Source organism: Lichenostomus cassidix, chromosome 1Aa (genome assembly GCF_008360975.1).
Source record: "Lichenostomus cassidix isolate B80296 chromosome 1Aa, HeHo_3.0, whole genome shotgun sequence".
NCBI classification, from domain to species: domain Eukaryota; kingdom Metazoa; phylum Chordata; class Aves; order Passeriformes; family Meliphagidae; genus Lichenostomus; species Lichenostomus cassidix.
Genome location: NC_139480.1, coordinates 57,412,016 through 57,435,091, shown reverse-complemented (window position 1 = coordinate 57,435,091; position 23,076 = coordinate 57,412,016). Strand labels below are relative to the sequence as shown.

The following is a 23,076-nucleotide window of genomic DNA, read 5'->3' as shown; positions in this document are numbered from 1 at the left end:
TGTTGATTGGCCCCTCACTCTCCCCCTCCCCAGTTCCATATATGATTATGTTCTGGAAAGTTCTCCCCCAGTTGTTTCCCCATTGATTCCCCAAGTTTGTATCCTCCCCTGTTCTTTATTTATTGGTTGTTCCCCCTGTACATGTCCCTCTCTCCACCCACCTGCCTCTCCCTGGTTGGCCCTTCGGGGCTAACCACTCCCCTTTCCCCGTCCCTCTTAACCCCTTGCCCTGGGGGTCTTGGGGCTCTTCACTCCTGGTATCTCTCGCCCCTCGCCGCCCCTTGCTCTTTACCCTCTGCCCTTAGTAAACCACCTTGGAGATACCCTGAACGAAGCGCCTACATCTCCTTTCTTCACATCGCTTCACCGCTGGTCCCTGTGCCCCGCGCCCTGCGGTGTGCCACTGCCTGAGGTCTGGCATCGCCCAGGCAAGTCCCACCTCGGGTAGCGCCCCTCCGTTGACAGCGTGGGGTGCTCCCCAGCTAGCCGTGGAACAAACACGCCCTCACTGGAGTTTCTTGCTGGCTGAGGATGCTCTGAAACACTCTTGATTTGAAGGTAAATTCTGTTAGTAATGCCATAGTGAGCCTGGGGAGGAATTAAGTTCAGTGAGCCTGCTGAAAAGAGGTAATTGTCATGAAAAAAAGTACGTTTTCTCCCCACAAATTTCATTGCATTCTGAGGTTATGACAGTCTTAATATTTGCCTGTTTTGAAAAATAACTCTTTAATGTGGGCTGTAGCTTTCCATGAACATGGTGTCCTCTCTCAAGAAAAAAAATCATCTGTCTCTTGGTTAGGATCAATATAAAATGAGATTAATGCCCAATAGGATCAGGTTATGAAATTTGATCAAACCAGCATCTTTCTCTTACACGTCTTTAATTTATAAATGTTGTAGGTAATTACATTTACTAAAGTAAAATAAAAATTAAAATTTGTACTGTGCTCCCAGCACTAGAGAGATTAGAAATCAATGTTAAATTTACTTGACATGAATTCTGAATCAGTACTCCTAGTGGGTTGAATTCTGAATTATCCTGAATATTATCAGCATTTCATAATACCAGGCTCACTACAAGGCAGTGAGAGCAGGTATCAGGAATGATTTCACAATCAGCCTTTTATAAAGGTCCTTTAAAACAAGGAAGGAAAAAAGAAAAATCTACCAAAAACATTTTTATATAAAATGTGTATATTTTTCTTCTCTGGAGTTTATATCTCCTGAAAATATTAATGGCTCTGTTTTGGTGCTGCTATGGGCTGTAACACTGTAGAGCCCAGCCCCAATTCTGACACGTTTAATTAGTACTCCATGTGTTTATAAGGGTTCTGTACTTGAGGTGCAGTAGGCAAACAGGTTCTGTGTCCTGCTACAGGGAGGTCCAAGCTTTCCAGGATGATTGTAATACAGTATTCCTCTCCATGAAGAACCACAGTCCTCATGAATAGTCTCTGAGGAAAATAAGGCTCTCTTGCTCATGTCCTATAATATTTTGAACTGCTGAAGTTGCTTACTCCTGATGTAAAGCTTTTGCCACAAGTTGCCTTCCTGATTTAGTCACATTTACCCAAAAGCACCTCTGGTTGGCTTGGAGGACTAAACCACTGAGACAGTGTATTTAGAGCTGGCTGTATGAAGCCAGATACTTTGGAGCCTGTAACTAAAGCAGGCAGATGGTTGGCTTGGGGCCTTCAACCCCAGCCCTGGAAAACCAAGCAGGTTCCAGTACTCTTTGATGCCAGATGTAAAAACAGGCTGTCACCAAGAAGAAAGGTCTAAGAAAAATCTGAGGGTGCCGAGTACAGAATAATACCAAACTCTCTAATGGCAGTGTGTTGACACTTAGTTAATTAGCTTTTTCACATTGCTTTGCAGTCCATGTGTGAAATGCAATGCATTATTAAGTTATAGTTGCCCTATTGATTTTGTCAGCAGCATCTTCCTCACTGTTTATATTTCTCATGCATTGTGCACAGTGTAATAGAAAGCTTGTTTGAAAATGCTGCTACTGAAAATGTTGCACAAATGGTAGAATAGGGAGCTGGTAGTTCTCCAACATGCCAGAAAAGACCATCTAGATAAAAGAGCTGCATACTTGACTACTGTGAAGATCATTTTACCTTCAATAGGTATCCGAACGCTAATTGCCTTCATTTTGTCATTTGAAAGGACTGAAGGACCAACAGTTTCCTTGTGATTATGTTCCTTAATAAGGGATTATAAACTGGCACAGTGTTTGGGTTTTTCTGTAGTAGAGTTGGTGGCTGACTTCCACTTGGAATGCAGGGACACACAGGAACAAATCAGATCGGAAAAAACGACAAGTGCTCCAGGGTCCTCATTTGGTATTTGACAGCTTTTGCATTCTACACCAGTGGGTGAAAAATTGATCCCTGGGGGGAAATCTTGCTTCAGCTGTGGTCAGAGCAACTTCATCCTGTATCTACAGCAGACCAGCACTTGGTCCTTGTCTAAAATGGGCTGCAAGAAGAGCAGGACACTTCCTAAAAATGCAGGGCCTGAGCTCATGTCCATCTGCCCAAGCTGGATAGATTGGAAGTCATTATTGTATGTGTATTTTATCATAATTTGACGCTAAAATCATCTGGACTGCAAAGAAGGTATGATTTAGCACTGAGTGTGGGAAAACTGAAAATATACCAGCTGAGTGTAGCTGACAGTAACTGGGTTTTTTTATTAAATATAAGCAATAGAGGTTTCTTCCTTGTTTATCAGATTTCCTACTCTTGGTTATTTTTTCTTTCCCTTCCTTTTTTTTTTTTTTTAAATTAGTTCTCAATTTATTGCATAGTAAGAGCAAATGTTTTCGTAATAGTTGTACCTGTAGTGTGTGTTTCAGACTTCATTTTACATATTCAATTAGAAATGCATTTTCCCTTCCCTTTTTGGTTTTTTGTTTGGTTGGTTTTTTGGGGGGTTTTTTGTGTTAGAAACTTGTTTACATTTCTTACTTTCAAGGAAAAGAAAAGAAGCCAACTCCCAGTGAGAAATTCCTTCACTAGATGGATATAAGCACTAGTGTAGCAATGTGGGTTTTTAGATCTCCATGTGGCTTTTTCTTTGTTCCCCTGCTCTGTATGTTATTGGCTGTTTTTGAAATATGCACCCTGCTTTACCCAAAATCTATTGGTGTGTTCCCTCGCCTGTCTTTCCTTCAGACCTCCCGGGATAGGCTCTGAGAGAGCCAATCCCTCCCCCTTCCCTTCCCTTATAAGACGATGCTGGCAGGAGCCCAGGGTCTCCATCTCCGAGCTGTCAGCCCCCCACAACGTTCCCCTGCTTTCCTCCTCCTCTTCCCTTCCCTCCCCCCCGAAGACCCTAAATAAACTTCCCTGGCAGAACGGAGATGGGGTTCAGTACATTCTTTTGTCTCACCACGTTTCCTGCTGGATTTCTGTGGCTGGAGGCTCATGCCATGCTGGGAGCGCAGCCCAGGGCCACCCGGCCTGCACTTCATGGAGATACGTGCTGCAGGGACCTTGTTTTGTGAGGCTGCCGCCTCCTGCTGCCCTCCAGCAGCGAGAAACATCACATTAGTCTGTAAAAATTAATGAAAAATAAAAGGTACTGGTAGTGCTGGTAGGAAAGACATGGTGAACAGCTGGATTCTGATGATGTAATTTAGCCTCTGAAATCTATCGCTCTTGCTAAACCACTTGTGGTGATTCAGTGCAATTCACAAAATTAAGAGCCACACAAGTGAATTGTACAAGTGAATTATGTTAAAACACAACTGCCCTTATGTTACACTGTGTGTAATAGTCTAGAATTCTACATTTCCTGTTGCGAATTCAAGGCAAAAGGACTCACAGCTTAAAAAAAAAATGGTAAAGTGGCTTTGCATGAAGAGAAGAAGAACTGAATTTTATGGGCTTACTCTGGAAGAAACTCACCATTGTCTGATTCATAGAATTTTCATCTCCTGTTCCTATTTGCATACCACAAGAAATAAGATACAGTCTTGCCAAGTGATTTGTCAAAGTTCATAAGGGAAAATAACAAATGAAGAACTGCTACTCAGTCTTCTAAGTCCCAGATTAGTGATTTATTCCTGAGATTTTGATTCTTCAAGAGTGTTTCAAGCCCTTCTCTAATTAGGATATGATTAAAAATGTATTTTTGTTACCTCTAAAGGGGAGAAATTGGAGATGGATTCGTATTCTAAAATTCCTTTCCAAACCTCATAAACTCAGTAGTGTTGGTATCCAGGCTGCCTAGCAAAAATTATATTATTGCAGTTGCAGGTACACTCTGTTATTTCTAATTCATTTGAGTTCCCTTCCTTAGGATAAATGGCAATTATGCTGTCTCTCTGGCTGTCAGTAGTACATGACACCACTGTCATTGTGTCTGCTTAGCAGTTATTTCAGTCTCTGTTCACTCCAGAGGTTACACATTTGGTTTCTTCAGAAAAATTCACCCACCGTGGTTTATTTATTGTAAGGTCCCCTCTGGCGCCTCCTCTGCTGAACAACAGAGGAAAGGTTGAGCAGAGCAAGTTGGATTTCTTGATCCCACAACCCTGGCTGTAAGAGCACTGGGGCACAGGTGGGGAGGAGAGGGCAAGAGGGAGACAGGGAGTGCCCAGGTGTCTGCTGAGGCTAAAAGGGACACATGGGACTCATGCTACGAGGGGAACAGTCCTGGTACTCCCTAAAAAGCTTCCTGTGGCAGTGCATAACCCTGGTGCATGGTGGCTGTTTTTTCATTCTCATCAGTCTTTCCCATTGTCTCTGCTTCTCAGAAAATGTGTTTCTATTTAAAGAATTAATTACCACTGTGTTATCTTGTCTGGTGTTATGTCACCCTGCAGTGGATTTAGGACTGCTGTGTCAGGGTGCTGGAAGGAGAGCAGGATTTCTCTGTCCGAGGTCTCAAACTCAGCTACTTCTCTAATGGGGAGGTGGGAGAGCAGAGCCCAGCTCGTGAGAGATCATTGTTTTGTTGTAAGCTTAGCAGGGTTGAGTTCTTACTTTTTCAGGTAAATTAGTGGTTTTAATACAGCTTTGGTCTAATGAAGTGAAGCTCTGTTTGCCTAAGTAAAGCCAGGCAGCTTCAAACAGGCAGTGTCTGGACTGTCTTTAATGGGGACCAGGTGGTGCAAAATGGTTCAAGTCCAGCTCCTAGCCCCTTCTCAGGCGAAACACTGCAAAATAGGGAGGTCACATAGATATTGAGGAGCAGTTGTCACCATTACCTGCTTTACTGTGATAAAAGGCATCTTTTCTCTGCTGTGTTTCTCTGCTCTGTTTCTCTGCTGTCTCTGCAGGGCAGGTAATCCACATTACTTACCCAGCTTCCAGGACACACCTTTTTGGCAGTGAAGACACCTGGCTCAGTGCCTCCAGCAGAAAGATTGAACAGGATATGCTTAGTCATTTCTACCACATTATGAGACTGATTCTTCTTGCTTGGGAAAAGAAAAATTTTTTTTCAGTGGAAATTGAATTAGACTCTTTAAGTGCATCTCAGTAGAAAAATCTATGAAAGCAATGGGTTGCATGAAACCTAGCTCGAAAGAGCGGAAGTATAGAATGAAGAAGGGAGAAATTATATATTATGTTGTTTCTCTAACTTGTTTTAGAACTGGTCAGGAAACTTGTTATTTTTTCTTTCTTTTCTTTTTTTCTTTCTCTTGGGAACAGGCGAAAAAACCTCACTGTTTTTAACCAGACAGGAGAACAGCAACAATAGTGAATTGTGTCATCACTGACTGCCACAAAACTACCCCAATTATTTGTCACTCAAGCATAAATTTCCCACTGAATTTCAGATTGATGGCAATTAGCAAACAGAAAAATCTCACTGTCGGTTAACAAACAGCAAAGAAAATGAGCACTACATGTCAGACCACTTTCTTTCATCACACTCCTTATCCATGTTTTCTAACTTCATCCCCGATTTAAGCACACAGCAGGTTTTTATATGTTAGTTAATGTGTACTATAATATTTGACAGGTCTACGTGCTCTAAGCTGTTAACTAAAAAATCAAGCTGTCTGGCCTTTTTTAGGTCCTCAGTCAACTGGTCACAAGCCTGGAGTACAATTGGTCATATCCTACGAAAACTCCCATCTGACAATAATGCTGAAACACATGAGGAACATTGTGAGTATTTTTATCAGAATGCATAACTTGTAAGTTCTTGTATTTGCAGAGTACTGTGAAAGCATTAATCTTCAAACACCCTTTCTGGGATAACTAATTTCAGCTCCAAGAAATGACAGTGCTATTCTGTCATGATTTAACAATTGTTTTTTTTCCTTTGAGCTCACTCAATTCGGTTACAGGTGTGAGACAGATACAGAAACTGGGTTTCCTTAGTGGCTGGTAATGGCCTTTTCCAAGAAAACTAGTTTTAATACTGTTCTGGTCCTCTCAGCTGACACATTTTGATACCAGTCAGACGTAAGGCAGCATGCAGCAGCATGACTTTTTGCAGCATGTCAGCCTGGCACTATGGATTGATTATCCAGACATTTCTTTCTAGGCCAGCATGACTGTCTATGAACAGGGAAGAGCTCAGCAGAGGGAGCAGTGGTGTATTTGAAGGAGCAATGTCATTTGGAGGCATGATGCTCAGCTTTGTAACATGCTGTCAGGAGGCTGAGAGGTAAATGTTGAGGGTTCCTGGAGCCAGGCTATGGGAGGGGAAGCTGCCAGTGCTCCTGCAGCACAAGGCAGGTGGAATTGGCTGCTGAGGATGACTTCAGAGATGGAGTTGGGGCTGTGTGTGATCTCTTACTGGAGGAGTGTGTTGGCTGCTCTGTAATGAATTCCGTGCCTAAATGCGCTCTTGAGTTCCCATGGCTCACGTCTCAAGTAATGGCTGTGGCAAGAGAGCCTTTATTTGTTCAGCTAGGGGATTAGAGCATTTATTAACTATTGTGGGTTCTCAGTGCATACTCTATGCCACCTCCATCCCAAACTGGATTGCAATCTCTTTTCCTAAATGGGGCCAAACTGAGGGGCTTGTGTGAGCACCAGCCAGTAATAAAATGAGGCTGATTTTTAATTAGTGGTATGAGACACATGAGGTTTACATAGCTCTGACTGTTCTCTGCTAGCCACTCTGGCTTCCTATTTGCAATTCAAGCATCTCCATTCTGGTCTATAACATTCAACACATCTCTGTGCTGAGACTTGTTTTCTATGTCCTGTGTGCCACTTTGACAGGTGAGATCAGCCTCTGCTGCCAGGTCCCATTTATATAAACTTTACCTTCAGGATGTAGCACAAGACCCTCTTTATTTTTTCTGTTGAGCTTTTCAAATCTAAGTGACTTTGATTATCTTCTGATAAAGTTCTAATTGGTGGGAGGGGCATATTTAAGTGATTGCCATGCTGCTGATGTCATTGAGAGTTCAAGTGGTTGATGTGGAGGTGCACACAAACAAAGGTGCTGGAATTAGTCTTTCTCCTTGTTTCCATCATTTTAAGTGTGTAGGCCCCTGACTCTGTTCTTACGAAGTTCCAGCAATTTAATTAAATTAAAGTAAATTACAGCATAGATAGCTGTGTAGTGCAAACATAAAATCCAGGGTTCAGTTCACTTCATTATGGAAAAGGACAGTACAACTTGAAGTTAGTGTGTTGCTTTTGAAAGTAGGTAACTTAAATCCTTTTCAGTGAGTTTGCAGAGAAGTGGTAGGAGTCCCATTCAGCAAGACTAACAATGATTCATGACTTGAAAATAAGATCATTGTTTTGGCAGCCTAATTTAGGCAACCGTATTTTTAAATCCTGGGCTTCCAATTCCTTCCTTCCACCTGGCCATCATCCATTGTCATCTGATCTGAAATATGAAATAGTAGTGCCTTGGGTGTGCTACTGGACTGCCTTCAGACCAGTAACCTATAATTGGAAGGTTCTTTATCCCATTAGTAATCATCTCAGCTTCCCAGTAATATAAGTCAATCTTTCTGATATGCTTTTTTTTCCTGTCCTTTCCTCTTCTGTTTTTGGTTGAGCTGAACAGGGATTTTAAAAGTATGCCAAGATCATATCTTATTCAAGACATGTTAAAGCTATTTCAGGTATATTCAGTCTTTTGCAGAGTCTTACTAATTATGTTTTAGCGGTTCATCTGTGCAGAGATTACTTTGCTATCTTGTTTTATTTCATAATTTATAGTAAATAATTTTTGTTCTGCTCTTCCCTAATGAATTTATTTCTATAAAGAGATTTAATGATGTGTTCAGATGTGAAAATAATTGTAGTAGGCCAAATTAATCCCAAATGTAGCTTCACAGCACTCTCAGGAATTATGATGGAGACTTCTGATACATGTAAATAAATTTGATTTAGTATTTGTGTGGATTTATTTCTAGGGGTTTTAATAGGAGATCTAGATTGTGCTGTGCGAATCCTGTATTGATATACAATGCACAAGAGACTCCCTAAGGAGCTGGTGTTGTTTATAGCCACTGTCAAGCTGTATTAAACTGGTTCTTTAAAGGAGGAAGCCAAAAGACTGCAGTGCTATAACTCAGGATTTTTTCCTGAAGGAAATTTCCCCATTCATGTGGGATGTCATAGAGAAAAACTGCTGTAGCAGTGGAGAGACCACTGGTGTAGTGCAGACCTAGCAGAGGACTGTCTAATATGGGTGCATGCATGGACTTCACAGTGCAGGCCTTTTGGATCTGATGCATCCAGATTTGCTGCAGATGTAGAAATCCCTAGATGAGCTGCAGTGTCCTCTTCCTCACCACGGGAACATTTCACTCATGTTAAAAAAGCCAGTCCTGCTTGAAGAAAACTCTATCAAAAATTCTGCAAAGACAAAAAACAGAGAACAGCCTTATGGATTTTGTGACTGGAAAGAACCATTAATCTAATCGAACCTTCTATAAAGAAAAGGCTGTATTTTTTCACTAAGAAAATACTTGCAGCCAAGGAAACTGTTTGAACACAGAGATGTTCAGACTGGTTGGTAATGTTTGCCTACAGTTTAAGGCTGTGGGTGCACAATGAAGACAAGTTCTGTTAAACAGATATTTATAAGATACTAAAAATGTTTCAGTCTCAAGATTTCCCTCACCGATTCATAGTTTCATTTGAATCCTGAGATTCTGTAAGTCAGGTGGCTCACTGCTTCTACTTACGATTTGAATGGCATCACCATGACTGCTGAGGAGAATAACTTTAAATCCAATTTTCAAATATACAAAAGCCATTGCACCAATAAAATGCAATTTTCCAAACATGTATATTACACAACTTGAAGTCAGCCTCTTGGGGCGCTGCTCACTCCTCTCAAATGCAGACAGTGCCACATGGGGCACTTTATACATAGGGAATACAGGCAATATTGCCTTAGTAAAGTGAAGCTGGGGTAGAAGGAAACATTTGTGTAGGGCTGATATGGTGGTTTGGTCCGTGCGTGCCACACCACCCAGGAGTTCGCGGAAGGGAGAGACCGCGAGAGTTGGCAGTCGAGGCTCCGAGGGAGCTCAAGGCTGTCAGTGGGTCACAGAAGAAAGCGAGAGATACAGTCCACTTTGTCGGTGCTCCAAGGAGGGTTTATTGAAGAAGGGTGAGGGGAGTTGGAGAGGGCTTGGAGGCAGCAACAAAATGGCCCTGAGCACACTCATGCAGCAGCAATTATAGTGGGAGGGGAAAGGGAAGGAGGAGGCTAGGGGAGCCAATAGGGAAAGGGGGATTTTTGAACGACAACACTTTTGACCAAAGGGATAACAACACCATATATAGAACACCAATCAAATATTTGCTTTAACAAGAACAAAGGAGAATATTCTGGAACTCAAGCCATATTTGTAATCAGGGGAGGGGGAGAGGAGTAGCGAATAGCTGTCAAACTTGGTCCATACCAATGGCCTGGAGGGTAAGGGATCATGGGAGCACACTTTTACCATGCCCATGAGCAATCCCCATCTCCCTCCCATGGGGCTGGGGCACTCAGGCGTGCCATGGCCACCGTGACAGGCTGAAAAGCATGGAGATCTGGAGCGTTTGCCTCTGGAGTCATGGAGGATGTGGCAGATGGAGGGGTGCGACAGGGCAGGCTTAGTCTATAAAAAAAACAGCGCAGTACCTGTGAAGTGTACTAAGTGGTCTTAGGAGGAATATAAAGGAGCCCCAGGGGAGGTTTGTTTTGGCATCTGAAGGGAATTGTTACCTAAGAACAAGAAAGTTGTGGCAGCACAATACCTGAAAAAGCAGCAGTAGGCAGGAACAGGGGGAATGCTGCTCTACCCTAAAAAGTAGGCTTATGGTGCAGATGTGAAGATGGATTTATGGAAATTGAAAGACACCTAGGTTTTGAACTTGAAATGTTCAAGTCCAGCCCTGTTCACTTGTATTAAGCAACACAGAGAAGGGCGGATATCAAGAGCCAACCAGGTGTCATACGGGGTTAGCTGTGGGCTGGTTTAGCTCCACACAGCCAGGAACAGCCAGGCTACCTTACTGGTGCTCTGCTGGGCTTGCTCACTCCTCAAGAAAATACCAGAGGAATAGCCATTGCTGATGTCCAGAAAAGGGTTTCTAACATACATCCTTGCCTGCTTCATGGACAAGCAAAGGGAACAGTGGTTCAGCATTGGCTCGGGAGGAAGCCTGCTTTTTCCACTGACTTTATTGCCATGACTTCAGGCATGCCCTGTTTTCCTAGATAAGCAGCTAAACCTTCAATCCTCACTGCTAAATGTTTTTGCCCATTGCTTCTTGTGGACAGGATAACTCCTCAGGGGTAGAGGTGGGAAGAAAGAAAGCCAAGTCATCCTGAACCTCATGCCAGTAAATGTAAAATGTTACTAGAATTCAGGAAAGTGCGTGGGTGATGAATTCAGAACCAATTTTACAGGGGGAAATTTTGCTGGAAGAAAAATAAACTCCTACAGTTCTTCTGTACAGTAATTCTCCTACAGAAGCAAAAGTACTTCCAGCTTTCCTTTTATAAAAGCTCTGAAGCTGTCATGTACCCCTCCTAGTGATTAATGATTCTGGGATAGCTGATATGTGGGTGATGAATTAGTAATCAGCTTTAGGCTTACACAGACATCCAGCGTCTTTCCATTTCATGTTCTACACCATCCAAGTACAAATTGCTTCCAAAAATATTTTTGAGATGCAATGGTTTAAATGTGTTGGGAAGAAAAGTGGGAGCCAATCTTTCCCAAATTCAAAGGGATGAAATCTAAGTCTGCAGCGCAGGACCATAGGGAGGTTTCCACTAGAGTACAGGTATATGCTCTGCTGCCTGTGCTGGGTTTTATGTCCGCATGAGGTGGGAAAGGGTTGGGGATCTTTGTTCAGTCTTAGTTGGTTCCCATCCTTCCTCTCATGGGCTCACTAACTTTCACACTTTATGACTATCATTATATAGATTTAAATGGAAAATATATACTACCTGCCAACAATGCAGTGCCTGCCAGTTAAATAAAAAGCCACATTATCCTTTCAGAATGTTATGAATGTGTACTGCTTTCCTTACTGCAGCCCATGGATCAGCCAACAGGGATTAGAATGGAGGTGTGCAGGTAGGCAAGGCAGAGATGGAAAACAAGTGGAAAAAAAAAAAATTGAGCTGGAAAAAGTTGTCCAGAGAGTATCAGTGACAGAATTAAATCAGTAGCTTGGCTGATGGAAGGAGATAACACATTCAGATGAAGTTTTCCTTAGACTGGCACAGGAAAACAAAATAAAAAGACGTGGGAAGAAAGCTCTTGTACTAACTGTAGCTTATAAAGATTTGGATTTAATTTTATATTCATAGAAAATACTTTAAAACTGAAAGGAAATTAGCTTCGATAAGCTATGTTCTCCTTTAGACTGAAAATCAGCTGAACAACCCTAAACAAAAGGTACTACAACTCAGCAGTAGTTTAAATTGGAAAGAGATGAGGTCTGTTCTTGTGGCACAGGGATTACTGTTGGATTCAAATATATTTGTTGTGAGAGGTGCTTGACAAATATGTTGTACAGAAAGTTGTGTTATTATTTCTTGTTAAACCCTTTAATCTGTCACAGTCACAGTACTGCCTCCGCTCTAAATTCTAACTGCTCACTTTTAAATAAGTAATTCCCTACATAGTTGATATGTGTTGAATAAGAAAAAAGAGAAAACCAACAGCAAATAGTGAGCTCTGTTTAATAATATGAGTGATCTGGGAGATGAAGGTGAACAAAAATTAAATTTGCTGCTGGTTACAAATGAAGAAAACATTAAAAATAATAGTGCAGACAGAGCAAGATCAAGAGAATAAAAGTAATTTCCAGAACCCAACAACCAGCTTAGACAAATGAAACATATTTCCTCAGGGAGGGAGAGATCTATATCCCACAGCAATGTGAAGGTAAAACAAGCACATGGGGAACCATGAGGTTGCTATGAGAGATGCCAGTGAGAAAGGCCAGATCCCGGTGTCATGGTGCAGAAATGAAGTAGTTCATCTTTATAAGGCTTTGATAGTAAACTATTTCTCTAGGATGTTTTTTAAACTAGAATACAAGTTCAAAGAACAGTTCTCATTAGGGTTGCTTGGGAGTGATTGATTCTTCAGGAGTGATTTATTGTTACTAAAACTTAGTTAAGAACAGACTAACAAGGACACAAGTCAATTGTGCAAATATTTAAAGGAGAAGACAGCAAGATTCAAGAGGAATTATTTAGAACATTGAGCAAGAGTGTAAGTAGAAGTAATGAGAGCTAATTAAGGAGCAGAAATTGCATGCCTCGTATAATGAAATGCTTTCTTACACAGGGACATGGCAAGCTGTAGAATAATTGAAAGAAAAGTTCAGGGAGATTGTACAGTTGGAGAAATTAAAAATAACCATATACAGACTTTTGTAACTAATCATGAAATTGAGAAGAAAATGCAGAATGAAGACACAGATCACAGTCTCACTGTTTCTTTACACATTTTTATACTCACTTACTCTCTGGGCCAGGCAAGGACATAAAATATGTATGCAACAAAAAGATAGAAACAGAATGACAGCTTTTGCTTGTGTTTCTTTTCTCAAAGGCTGATTTTCTTTCATGCCCTCTAACAGGCAGAAATGCTCTTAATACTGAGTGATTTCGAAAGGAAACTGAAATAGATATTTGTCTTAAGTGTTTGTTCTCCTCTGTACTTTATTCAAAAGAAGAAATTTAGGATCTGTGGTTCTAAGGGTCAAAACAAGATCATTCTTATTTCAGCCAGTGTCATAGACTCTGTGGCTAAATATTAATCTGAAAATTAAGTGTTCCAAGTATAACAATAATACAGGGTTGAAAGCAATGGAATTTAGTTTCTTTATGGGCTTGGTGGTAATTCTGAAATGAAAGCTTCAGAGACTTGTTCACGAAATCTACTCTCTGCATTCTATACCCTGCACCAACACTGCTTATCCATCCACAAGATAATACAGTTTTAAAGCATGACCGAATCTTCATTTCTCTCATCTATGTAAAAATAAAACCCAGTGGAGTTAATTGACTTAAAGATAGTAATGCAGCAATTGGTTCAGAAATCTAGAACATGTTACCTTTTCTTTAGGAAAAAGCTTCCACGTGATTGGCGCTCCACACTTTTATTAGGAGTTGTAAATTCATCCAGTACATTCACACTTCTGCTTTATATTATTTTTTCAGCCTTGGTGACTTTTTTATCATCACATAGTACTATGTGGAGCACACAGTAATCAAGTCCCAAGCACTGATAAAGTGTCAGAGGTTTGTCAGAGCTCAGGACCTGGAATTAAGCTCTGAGTGGGTTGGGTACAGACACAACCCATTCTATGATGTCTTTTTCTTTGTTGCTTGTTCAGAAACAGTAATAAAGACACACAAAGTTGTGTCATTGCTTGCTGGAGCTAAATTCTAGTCCTCTTTTCCTGCTGCCAATGGTCTGTAAAAGGCAGGAGCCTGTTTTACATGACACAGTCCCATGGTTGTACAGACTCTTCCCCATGCCATTTGGGATTGTATCTGTCCTGATACACAACTCCTTCTGGATCATCAGGACAATAAATTACTCTTTTTAAACAGGGCATTAGGGATACATCTCAGTGCATTTCTTCACCATTCTGGTTTCAGAGCTCCATAGAAATAAAGGCTTGGGAGAGAAACTCTTGTGATCTTCTGGGCATCCTAGGCCAGCTTTCATTTTATTTACTTCATTTAAGCAGAGATAGATGGGCTTTCCTCTTAAATGACTGAAGCAGATCAGAAACATTTTGCATAATTTTTAGAAAGCCCTGAGTCTTTTGGGATCCAGTCTGTCTTCCAGAACTGTCTCCTTAAAAAAAAAAAAACAAACAAAAACCCCAAATCACACAGGTGTTTTTTGGTTTTTTTTAATATTTACAAATAATTCCTGTTCATGTTGAAAATCCCACAGTCCCTTTGCCTTGGGATCTGTTTGAAACTAAGGTGCTTACTTATGTGATGTGCTGGAATCAAACTTCCATCTCGTTGTGATAGATCAGCTGCCTGATCACAGCTGTTTTGGATACCATGAATTATCTTGCCTGACCTCCAGTGACCACTCCAGAATGGTCCATTTTCTCATAAAGTCCTGTTTCCAGCTCCATACACCCCTTTTGTCACATGTAGTAACATGAAGCAGCAGTATCTGTCTCAGCTGGCACCAGGCACCAATGTGGGGGCAATTTAACCAAGCCAAGCCAGGAGGTGTCAACAGTATGACAGGGTGAATCTCTTGTTGATCTCCCTCCTTGACACGGTTATTTTTTTTTCCTGTTTGACAGTCAGGACACCTTGGAAAGGATTGGCTGTCGATTCACTTGCTAGAGATTTTGTGTTTCAGGACTGCTCTAACCCTATTTTTGCCAGCACAGTTGTCCCTCTCAGGAATGCTGCATAGCCAGCTGTTACATCCAGGCTGCTCCAGTCCTGGCTACTCTGCTGCAGGCAGGTTGATGAGGATGCTGAAGGTATTGGACAAAAGTTATACTTGGATATTCAAATCAATAACATGGATAGAGCATCTTTGCATTTTTAGCATGGAAAATGACAAAGCCATCTGGAAACTCACTCCATGGACACTGCCAGATTTCTGAAAGGTAGAAAATGCCTGCTCAAAAATGCTTTCCAGAATTTCCTTGACAGCAATATATTTTTATTTCCCTGCATTAACTTGAGATAAACTTAATTTCTTCTTTGGTTGCCTTGCTGCTGACCTCCATATCCTCAGCCTCTCTCAGTGTGTCTTCTGTCTTTATGTAAATACCCAGATGTCCCCAAAAAATTTGGATCAGGAAATGTAATACAATAGAACTGCTGTTGAAGAGAAGCAGTTAAGTATTTTCAAATTTTATTTGGGGAAAAAAATACCATATTTGTGCACTTTTGGCCAGTTGCTTTCCTGTTTTGTCTTGCCAAGAGCAGACAGTGCAGAGTGCACCATAGTGATAGCCAATTGTCTTCTTTTGTAATTATTATTTAATTACTGCAAATACGATTTTATTGTTAATTTTCTTTGAAGCAATTTGAGGATATTTTGTGTAACACAATCACCTGTTCACTCCATTTTTCCTGGCGTTTATATATCATGATTCTGCTTTTGAAGGAACCTCTTGCTTTGTAATACTAATTTCTCAGCTCTTTAAGCTTAGAAGTAGCCCAGAGGATGTTCTTTTTCTCCTAAGGCAGAGCCTGTATTTGCTAATTAAGCTGCAGCTTTGAAAGACAGGGTTTAGCCTTTCTCTGCGAACTTACACAGGCACTCAGAGGAAGTGAAAGACAGCAGCAATGATGGCTCTTTCTTACTAGTTTTAATTTAGTTTGGAGACAGCCAGTAATTCACAAAGGTTACTGTGGTGCAAGGGTGATTTCTTCTGTGGATTTTTTTTCAAATCCTCCTTTATTGGATAATAATCAAATCCACCTAATGTCTACACACAGACACATAGACATTTTGTTTTATTGAAGGTTTTTCCAAATCACTTACCATACTGGTTTGATTTTGAAAGGTGTATGGCTATCTCAATATTAAAAAGTAAGGAATATTTTGTAGTCCTTTCTTCACTATGTAAATAAATTCTCACAGCAGTGTATCTAAGAGAATACAAGGAAGGTAAAAGGCAGGAATATTAAGAGAACTACTGGACAAAGTAAATTATTTTTATTTGGGGACAGTAGATGAAATAGCAGAGTTTCTAAAGTCTGGATATATTAATTTTTTTTTCACTGAAGAAAATTTAGAAAGAAACTGAGATTTAAAAATGTTGAGGAAATTAATCTTTTGGGAACAAGAAGTAGTTATTTATAGAGAAGGAAAGGTGTTGTTAGTTAATACAAGTTAGTTGATCATTAGTTTTTACTGTCAAGATTGTTGAAAATGAAAAATGGGGAAAAGAGAACAGCAGCTGGAACTATCAAATGTTCAGGAACCATCAGTCTGTTACACTCTAGGACAAAAGGTGATCTGCATGTCTAACATTAACAGAAACTGATGACATGATTTAAGTTTGAGGCAAAAATCATCTAAAAAGAAAATTTTATGTTATTTAGGAAGATGTGAGTTTTTAAGTTTTACAATAAATTATCCTCAAAATACATATTTCAAAAATCATAAAACTTGCCTTTAAATTCATATGAGTATGGCCCAATATTCATGTCAGATTCTAAATCACTAAATAGTTGAATATATGGCAAATTTTAAAGTAGTTATGCCTACAGTAATGCTAACGAAGAATCCTTGTGTTAGGAGAGTTGTGGATCATTAGTAATGATCGGGGAGAAAAGTCATTAGGGTAACATATTTCTTCTGGAAAAATTAATTGAATTTCATCCATTATTTCCCAACTACAGCTACTATATTTAAAATTAAATTACACAGGACGTAACCTATCTGTGTGGGTTTCTGTAAGCAAATATCAACTTCCTTTGGTTTTGGAAAACAACACTGGAGTGGAAAATGGAACACAGTCATAACAGATACAGGCTGTGTATTTTAGGTTTTCAGTATCGAATTAGAGATGAGGAAAGAAGTAAATCCAGAGCATTACTTTCTCTCCTACATTCCCCTTCATTCTTAAATATTTTCATTATCTTCTGCCTGACTTTAGAAGACAACAACATTTCCAAAATAAGTTTTGTTTTTAACAAACATGCAGGCAGTTGTAACTGAGTTCCCTAAAAACACCTGTCATTATCAAGGTCGAGTAGGCTGGTCATTCTCTGAGAAAACAGTTCATTCATCACTCGGTGGTGCTTGAAGAAAAGAAATATGGTCTCTTTCTAAATTCAGTTGGAGTCAGCTTGATGTCTAAAACAGGCTACTTGAAACAGAGGCCAAAATAAATTAGGTGTATAAAAAGCGGACAAATTTATTGGAGGCCTTCAAGGTACACTCAGGCAAGCAAAGTCGCCTTCAAGGGAAAACACCCAAAATGGACACTGGATCACGAGCTCTTCACCTTTTATAAGTTTTGTCCTATTAGCATATCAGTCCCTAATTCTCCAATCACACCTTCAGGTGATTGTTGACTACCCCAGGCCCTGTGCCCGCCTTTCCACCATTGTTAACATATTTTTGGGCCCTAGGGTAACGAATATGTCATTGAATCTCTATCCAGAGAGCTTTGTTTTGGCTAAAGGTGCTGGGAACAGAGGTTTTTAGCATTTTGTAAGAAGCAGAGAGCTACACTGAGTTACAGATACATGAAGAGTAAAAAAACTCAGAAATTATTAAGGCATCAAGCTTCTAAATTCAAGGGGTTTTTTTTGGCAAATCTAAATCGCTGGGGTTTTTTGTGGTTTTTTTTTTTTTGTCCCTAGGCATGTCAAGGCAACCTATGGAATTTCTCTGGGGGAAGTTTGGTTTTATACCTTTACAGCCTTACAGATTTTTATAGCTTGGATTTATTTGCAAGTATGCACACAATAAAAGATTTAAGACAGTAATTTGAATTGGGAGTAACTTATTATGAAGTAAGTAAAAATCCTTTATTTTTGGGTTAATGATATGACTACAGAGTTAAAACCAAATAGAGTTCAATCTAAAATTTTAGTTTTTTTCTGCTTGCTTTAGCACAAGTGCATTCAAGCTGTAAAGGTTTTGCAGTGTAAAGTGCAAAATGGCATTCTCGAGGCACCCTTTGCTTTTCCTTCTGGCCTGGGCTATGGACAAAAATCAGGGACTTTTTTTATCCTTTAATAATAACAAAAATGATGTTTGGTGGATTTCAGAGCTACTCATAAACCTGCTAGAAAACTTACTCTCTTTTTATAATGAACTCACCAGAACAGATACTCTTCGGTGCAAAGAGAGAAATTCCACCTGAGTATGAGGAAGAATTTCTTTACTGTGTGGGTGACCACACACTGAACAGATTGTCCAGAGAGGCTGTGCAGTCTCCCTCACTGGAGATATTTCAGGACCATTTGGATACAACCCTGTGCCCTGTGCTCTGGGATGACCCTGCTTGAGTATGGATGTGGGACCAGATGACTACTGTGGTCCCTTCCAACCTGACCCCATCTGGAATTCTGTGGTTTTGATCAGGTATTCCTCATGTTTACCTGAATTTGTACATAAGATGGCGCAGTTAGAAGTGAGTTAGAAGTGAAAGGATAACACAGGGGTTTTGCTTACTAAATGTGATACTGTAATATGAAAGAAGTCATAATCTTTGGTAAGAAAAATATTTCTGATGTTTTCTCTATTTTTCTTTTATTCCCCATTCTCCTTTATTTTAATGCTCAACTCAGATATGAAAGCTGGAGAAAGGACTACTTTGCCCAGAACATGGGGGTTTTTTTCCTGCTAAGTCAGTTGTCTTAATAAAACAGTTCACTTCAAGTTCCAGCAAGTTTTTAAAAGATTTTTCTGCTGTGTTGATCGCACTCTTGTTTTTTGCACTATTATAGTCAAACTGCTATGATCACTCGTTGTCCCTGCTAGGAAGTGTCTAGCAAAGTACAACTCTTTGCATTGCAAGTCTTGCCTCAAGAAATCCTATTGTGAAGCAGGTTCTTCACAAGAAAAATAATTCAGCACTTGTTCCAGTCAAAAGAGAAACCAGCATAAACTCATGGTATGAGCTCCCCAGTCTCTGCTCTTGTAAGACTGGGCTAATCTGTAGATTTGAATTATTAGTGCATGGTGGGACAGAGTCTTTTTAACAGTTGGAGTCCTTCATTAGATATATTGTGCCATGTCAGGAGTCAGGGGAGGGCAGCTGAGAAGTGGAACATATGATCTGGCTGGAAGAGTGCTCAGCTGAAGCTTTTTTGATTGATGGCATAACAGTGCCACTGCAGATGGAGAACTGGGACAACAGTGGGATTTGGAGTGGCCTGTTTGCCATTCCTCAGCAAGAGAAGATGAAGGGGGAAAATGTCACCTGTAAAGTGGAGGAGAAAAAGCCAACAATCAGAACTACAACGTCTGCTTGGAATTCAGATGGCTCCACATTGGATTACCTCTAACAGTCTGACTGCTGATTGCTACTATTCATGAAAAGTGGCTTTATTTTAGTACTGAAATATCCCAGAGCAACTGCTCTGCCCTGGAGTTTTCCCATCTGAATCGCTAAAATATTCTTTTTTAATTTTCTGTCTTGACCCTCTCCTTCCACTCACTTCTTTCAACACGTATTTAGCTACATTCAAAGGGATAGTGAGGAAGTAGTTTTCAGTTCATTTCATATGGCCAAAACACTACTGCAAAGTGCCTTCCTTAGATTTTGGGAGGAGTCAGCTGACAGAGGAAGGCTAGTTGCCTGAAGGCAAGGTAACATGACACAGAGATGATCAAAGGCATAGTGACAATCTCACCTGACTTCTTTTCAATAATCACATCTGCTTCTGGACACCCAGGTCCTGTTAAATAATCACACAGCAATTGGCTTGGATTTTTCCCCTGGCAGGTGAGTGTCAGGCTGAGCCTTTTTCCAATTCAGATAATGCTCCATCATCTGTGCCTTTGCTGCTTGAGGTGCTCAGGGAGGCACAGCACTTGTGACAGTACCCTGTCCTGTCTGGGCAGCTCAGAGGGGCAGCAGGAGGGGGCAGATGCAGCCACATTACCTTTGTGGCCTGTCACCTCAACGTAGTTCCTTTCTTTGTCTGAAACAACTAAAATCAGTTGACCTTCAAGTTACAGGGATGTTTACCTGTTCATTGAGAATGGAAAAGTTTGATTACACTTAAGATCCTGGTTGCTTGGAGTGGTATTTAAAGCTGGATTCCATTCTCCCGCCTGATTTTTAAGAGATGCTCAATTTACTGTTACTTGTAATCCTCAAATGAAGTTTTAGTATAGTCCTAGATCAACAGAGATGGGCTTTCAAATGGACAGTGTAAATTATAAATCCTGCATTAACGATGTAGCACCCTGTCCTAGGAAAACACCCATTAGCTCCATTGCTGTTTAATGTCTCTCTTATATTGGCCATTTAATCCCATCTATCTAAATCCCATGAATATATCAAAATCAGATGTACTTTGGGGAATTTAGCAATAGTAATATTAATCACTCCCATAGTGCTGACAATATGTAATGGTTTGAGTGAGGCATCCTTTGATGTTATATGGTGTTAATGATAGCAATAATGAGCTTTGCAGTTGACCACATCATTTGCCTTGAAGAGTCATTTCAGATAACAAAAAACAGGGATTTGTTGTGCAAGAACTGGTTGTTCACAGACACACAAGCACACTGTTTTCCTTTCCAATAGAGAAGTTACTTATTTCTAGGAGACAGCAGTTTCTTCTATCCCAGGGATATGTTGTTGATAATGCTGTAAAAAGCCCCATATTTCCAGACACACACTGTGAATAATCAAAATCTGAGAAATTACTTAATTCTGAGCCAGGTGTAAAATTACAATGGGAGATATAAATGCAAGTGCCTGTGTAGTCTTCTGGGTTGATTGGTTCCAAATGTTTTACAATCTTTTTGCCTGTATTCTTATTTGCTTCCTGTCACTGGATTGCCTGGGAGCTGGCAAGTAAACTTCCGGTCTAAAATGCTGATTATATGATTAAAATTACTGATATTTTGATACTCCCTTTTTTTTTTTTTGTGCTTTCTGATTGTATACTATGCAACCAACACAAGCATTTCTACATAATTATAAGCCAAGCCTTAAGTGACATGTGCTGGCTCCACAGTTTTTCATTATTATGTTTCTTGAGTGTTCTTTTGATGCCTCAAGTGATACAATGTGTTTTCTAAGTAATTGTAATGCTGCTTTAGGAATAACTTTAGAGCTCCTGAGGAGTTATCAAAGAACTCTCCACCCACAAGCACTGGCTGATGACTGGGCCTGGTTAATAGATTGTCTCTGATGTGGAGCTGCTACCATGTAAGATGAAATATCTGAAGTATGGTTCAGTAACCTGAACTGGAAAATTAAAGAGAGATTGCAGCTGTGTGGTGGGTGAGATAGGAAAGGCTGTTTTAAGAGTCCTGTTCTGCCCATATTGCTGCAGGAAATGCTCCTGACTCTTCTATAGTAATATGCTTTATGAAACATCCTTAGAAACAATCAGTTCTCCCTAGTATCAGCACTGATACTGAGGGGTTAAAATCAATAACAGGTTACTGTCTAAAATCCAGTTTCTATGCATTGCTCTAGAAAGTGGAAGGACTGGACTTTGAATCAGATTAAGATAAATTAGAGTAGATTGAGGCTTAAAGGTTTTTCCATCAGAATGTCAAATATTAAATATAGACAATTTAACCTCATCTTTGTATTACTTAATTTTTATTTTCCTGATTCCTTTTTAGGCTGAATTCTAATAATTCTTGTTATTCCACTAGCACTCCAATTTAGCCCAGAGAATAGTGAGAATGTATCATGTTTCTGTGATTTAGGGTAAAATAGAAATTATTAATTCAAAAGAACTAGAAGCTGGATAATAATAATAATAACTTTTGAACTGATTTAGAAGGCCAGAGATTGGATAATGATTTACTAAGATTCGCCTGCTGAAGACAATTTATTATTCACTTAATGATTTTGTGCCTACCTAGTATTGGGGAGGATAGAGAAAGGAGAGCCAACTAATTGAGAAAAACCACTGAGTGTAACCAAGCATCCTGCCCTTGGACCCCAAACTGGTACAGGTGGGTTCTCAGGCTTGGACTTGGACCAAGAACCAAGGGAGCATGCACAAGGGGACAGGGTGAAGAGTTCATCGTGAGGAAGAGTATTGATTACGCCGCCATCAATCATTTGGGACCCTTGCCCACAATTAATCTGAGACACTGCGCTTGCATGAGCATATTTAAATGAACTTTGAACTCATTATAATACGAAGTGGGGATAGGTAATGAATATGTATAGGGGCTTTGTCTAACTTTATGCATATGTAATCTGTAACCTAATATAAACCTAGTGAAGTTCTGCTGAGGGTGTGCATGCCTTTGGAGGGCCTACCCCCCATGCACCCCAGCTGGAATAAACACATACCTACTTCATAACTATCTGAGTTGTGGAATCAATTCCGTGCTTCATCTGTGTCTGCTAAAAGTCCAGATTTGGTACTTTTTTTTTTCTTTGCTAGAACATGGGCATTCATATTTATGACATTTTTGTTTTCCAGCACCTCCCAGATGGCTCTGCCCCAAGTGCATATGCTGAATTTTATCTTCTGCCAGATCCTTACGAGGTCAGTCGAAGGAAAACAAGAACAGCTCCAAAAGGCTCTTACCCTTCTTGCAATGAACTTGTGAGTACCGTTCTCATTCTTCCACTATTTCGAATTTCATGGAATCCCAGAATGGGTCAGGCTGGAACGGGCCACAGTGGTGATCTGGTCCCATCTCCCTGCTCAAGCAGGGCCATCCCAGAGCACATGGCACAGGATTGTGTCCAGATGGTTCTGGAATATCCCCAGTGAGGGAGACTCCACAGCCTCTCTGGGCAATCTGTTCAGTGCTCAAACACTGCACAGGAAAGTTCTTCCTGACATTCAGGTGGAACTTCCTGGGCATCACTTCCTCCTGTTGCCTCTTATCCAATTGCTGGGCCCCATGGAGTAGAGCCTGGTCCATCCTCTGAACTCTTCTTGCAGACACTGACAGACAGGGATGAGTCCCCTCTCAGTGGTCTCTTTTCCAGG

At 40.4% G+C, this 23,076-nt stretch overlaps 1 protein-coding gene across 1 annotated transcript in view; it reads left to right on the top strand.

The window, feature by feature from the left end:
* PIK3C2G (phosphatidylinositol-4-phosphate 3-kinase catalytic subunit type 2 gamma) overlaps window positions 1-23,076 on the top strand; it is a 218,246-nt gene that overhangs the window by 189,612 nt on the left and 5,558 nt on the right. Inside the window, 2 exon segments of the mRNA XM_085049213.1 lie at window positions 6,037-6,131; window positions 22,558-22,683. Of these exon segments, the coding sequence (XP_084905339.1) occupies window positions 6,037-6,131; window positions 22,558-22,683 (221 nt within the window).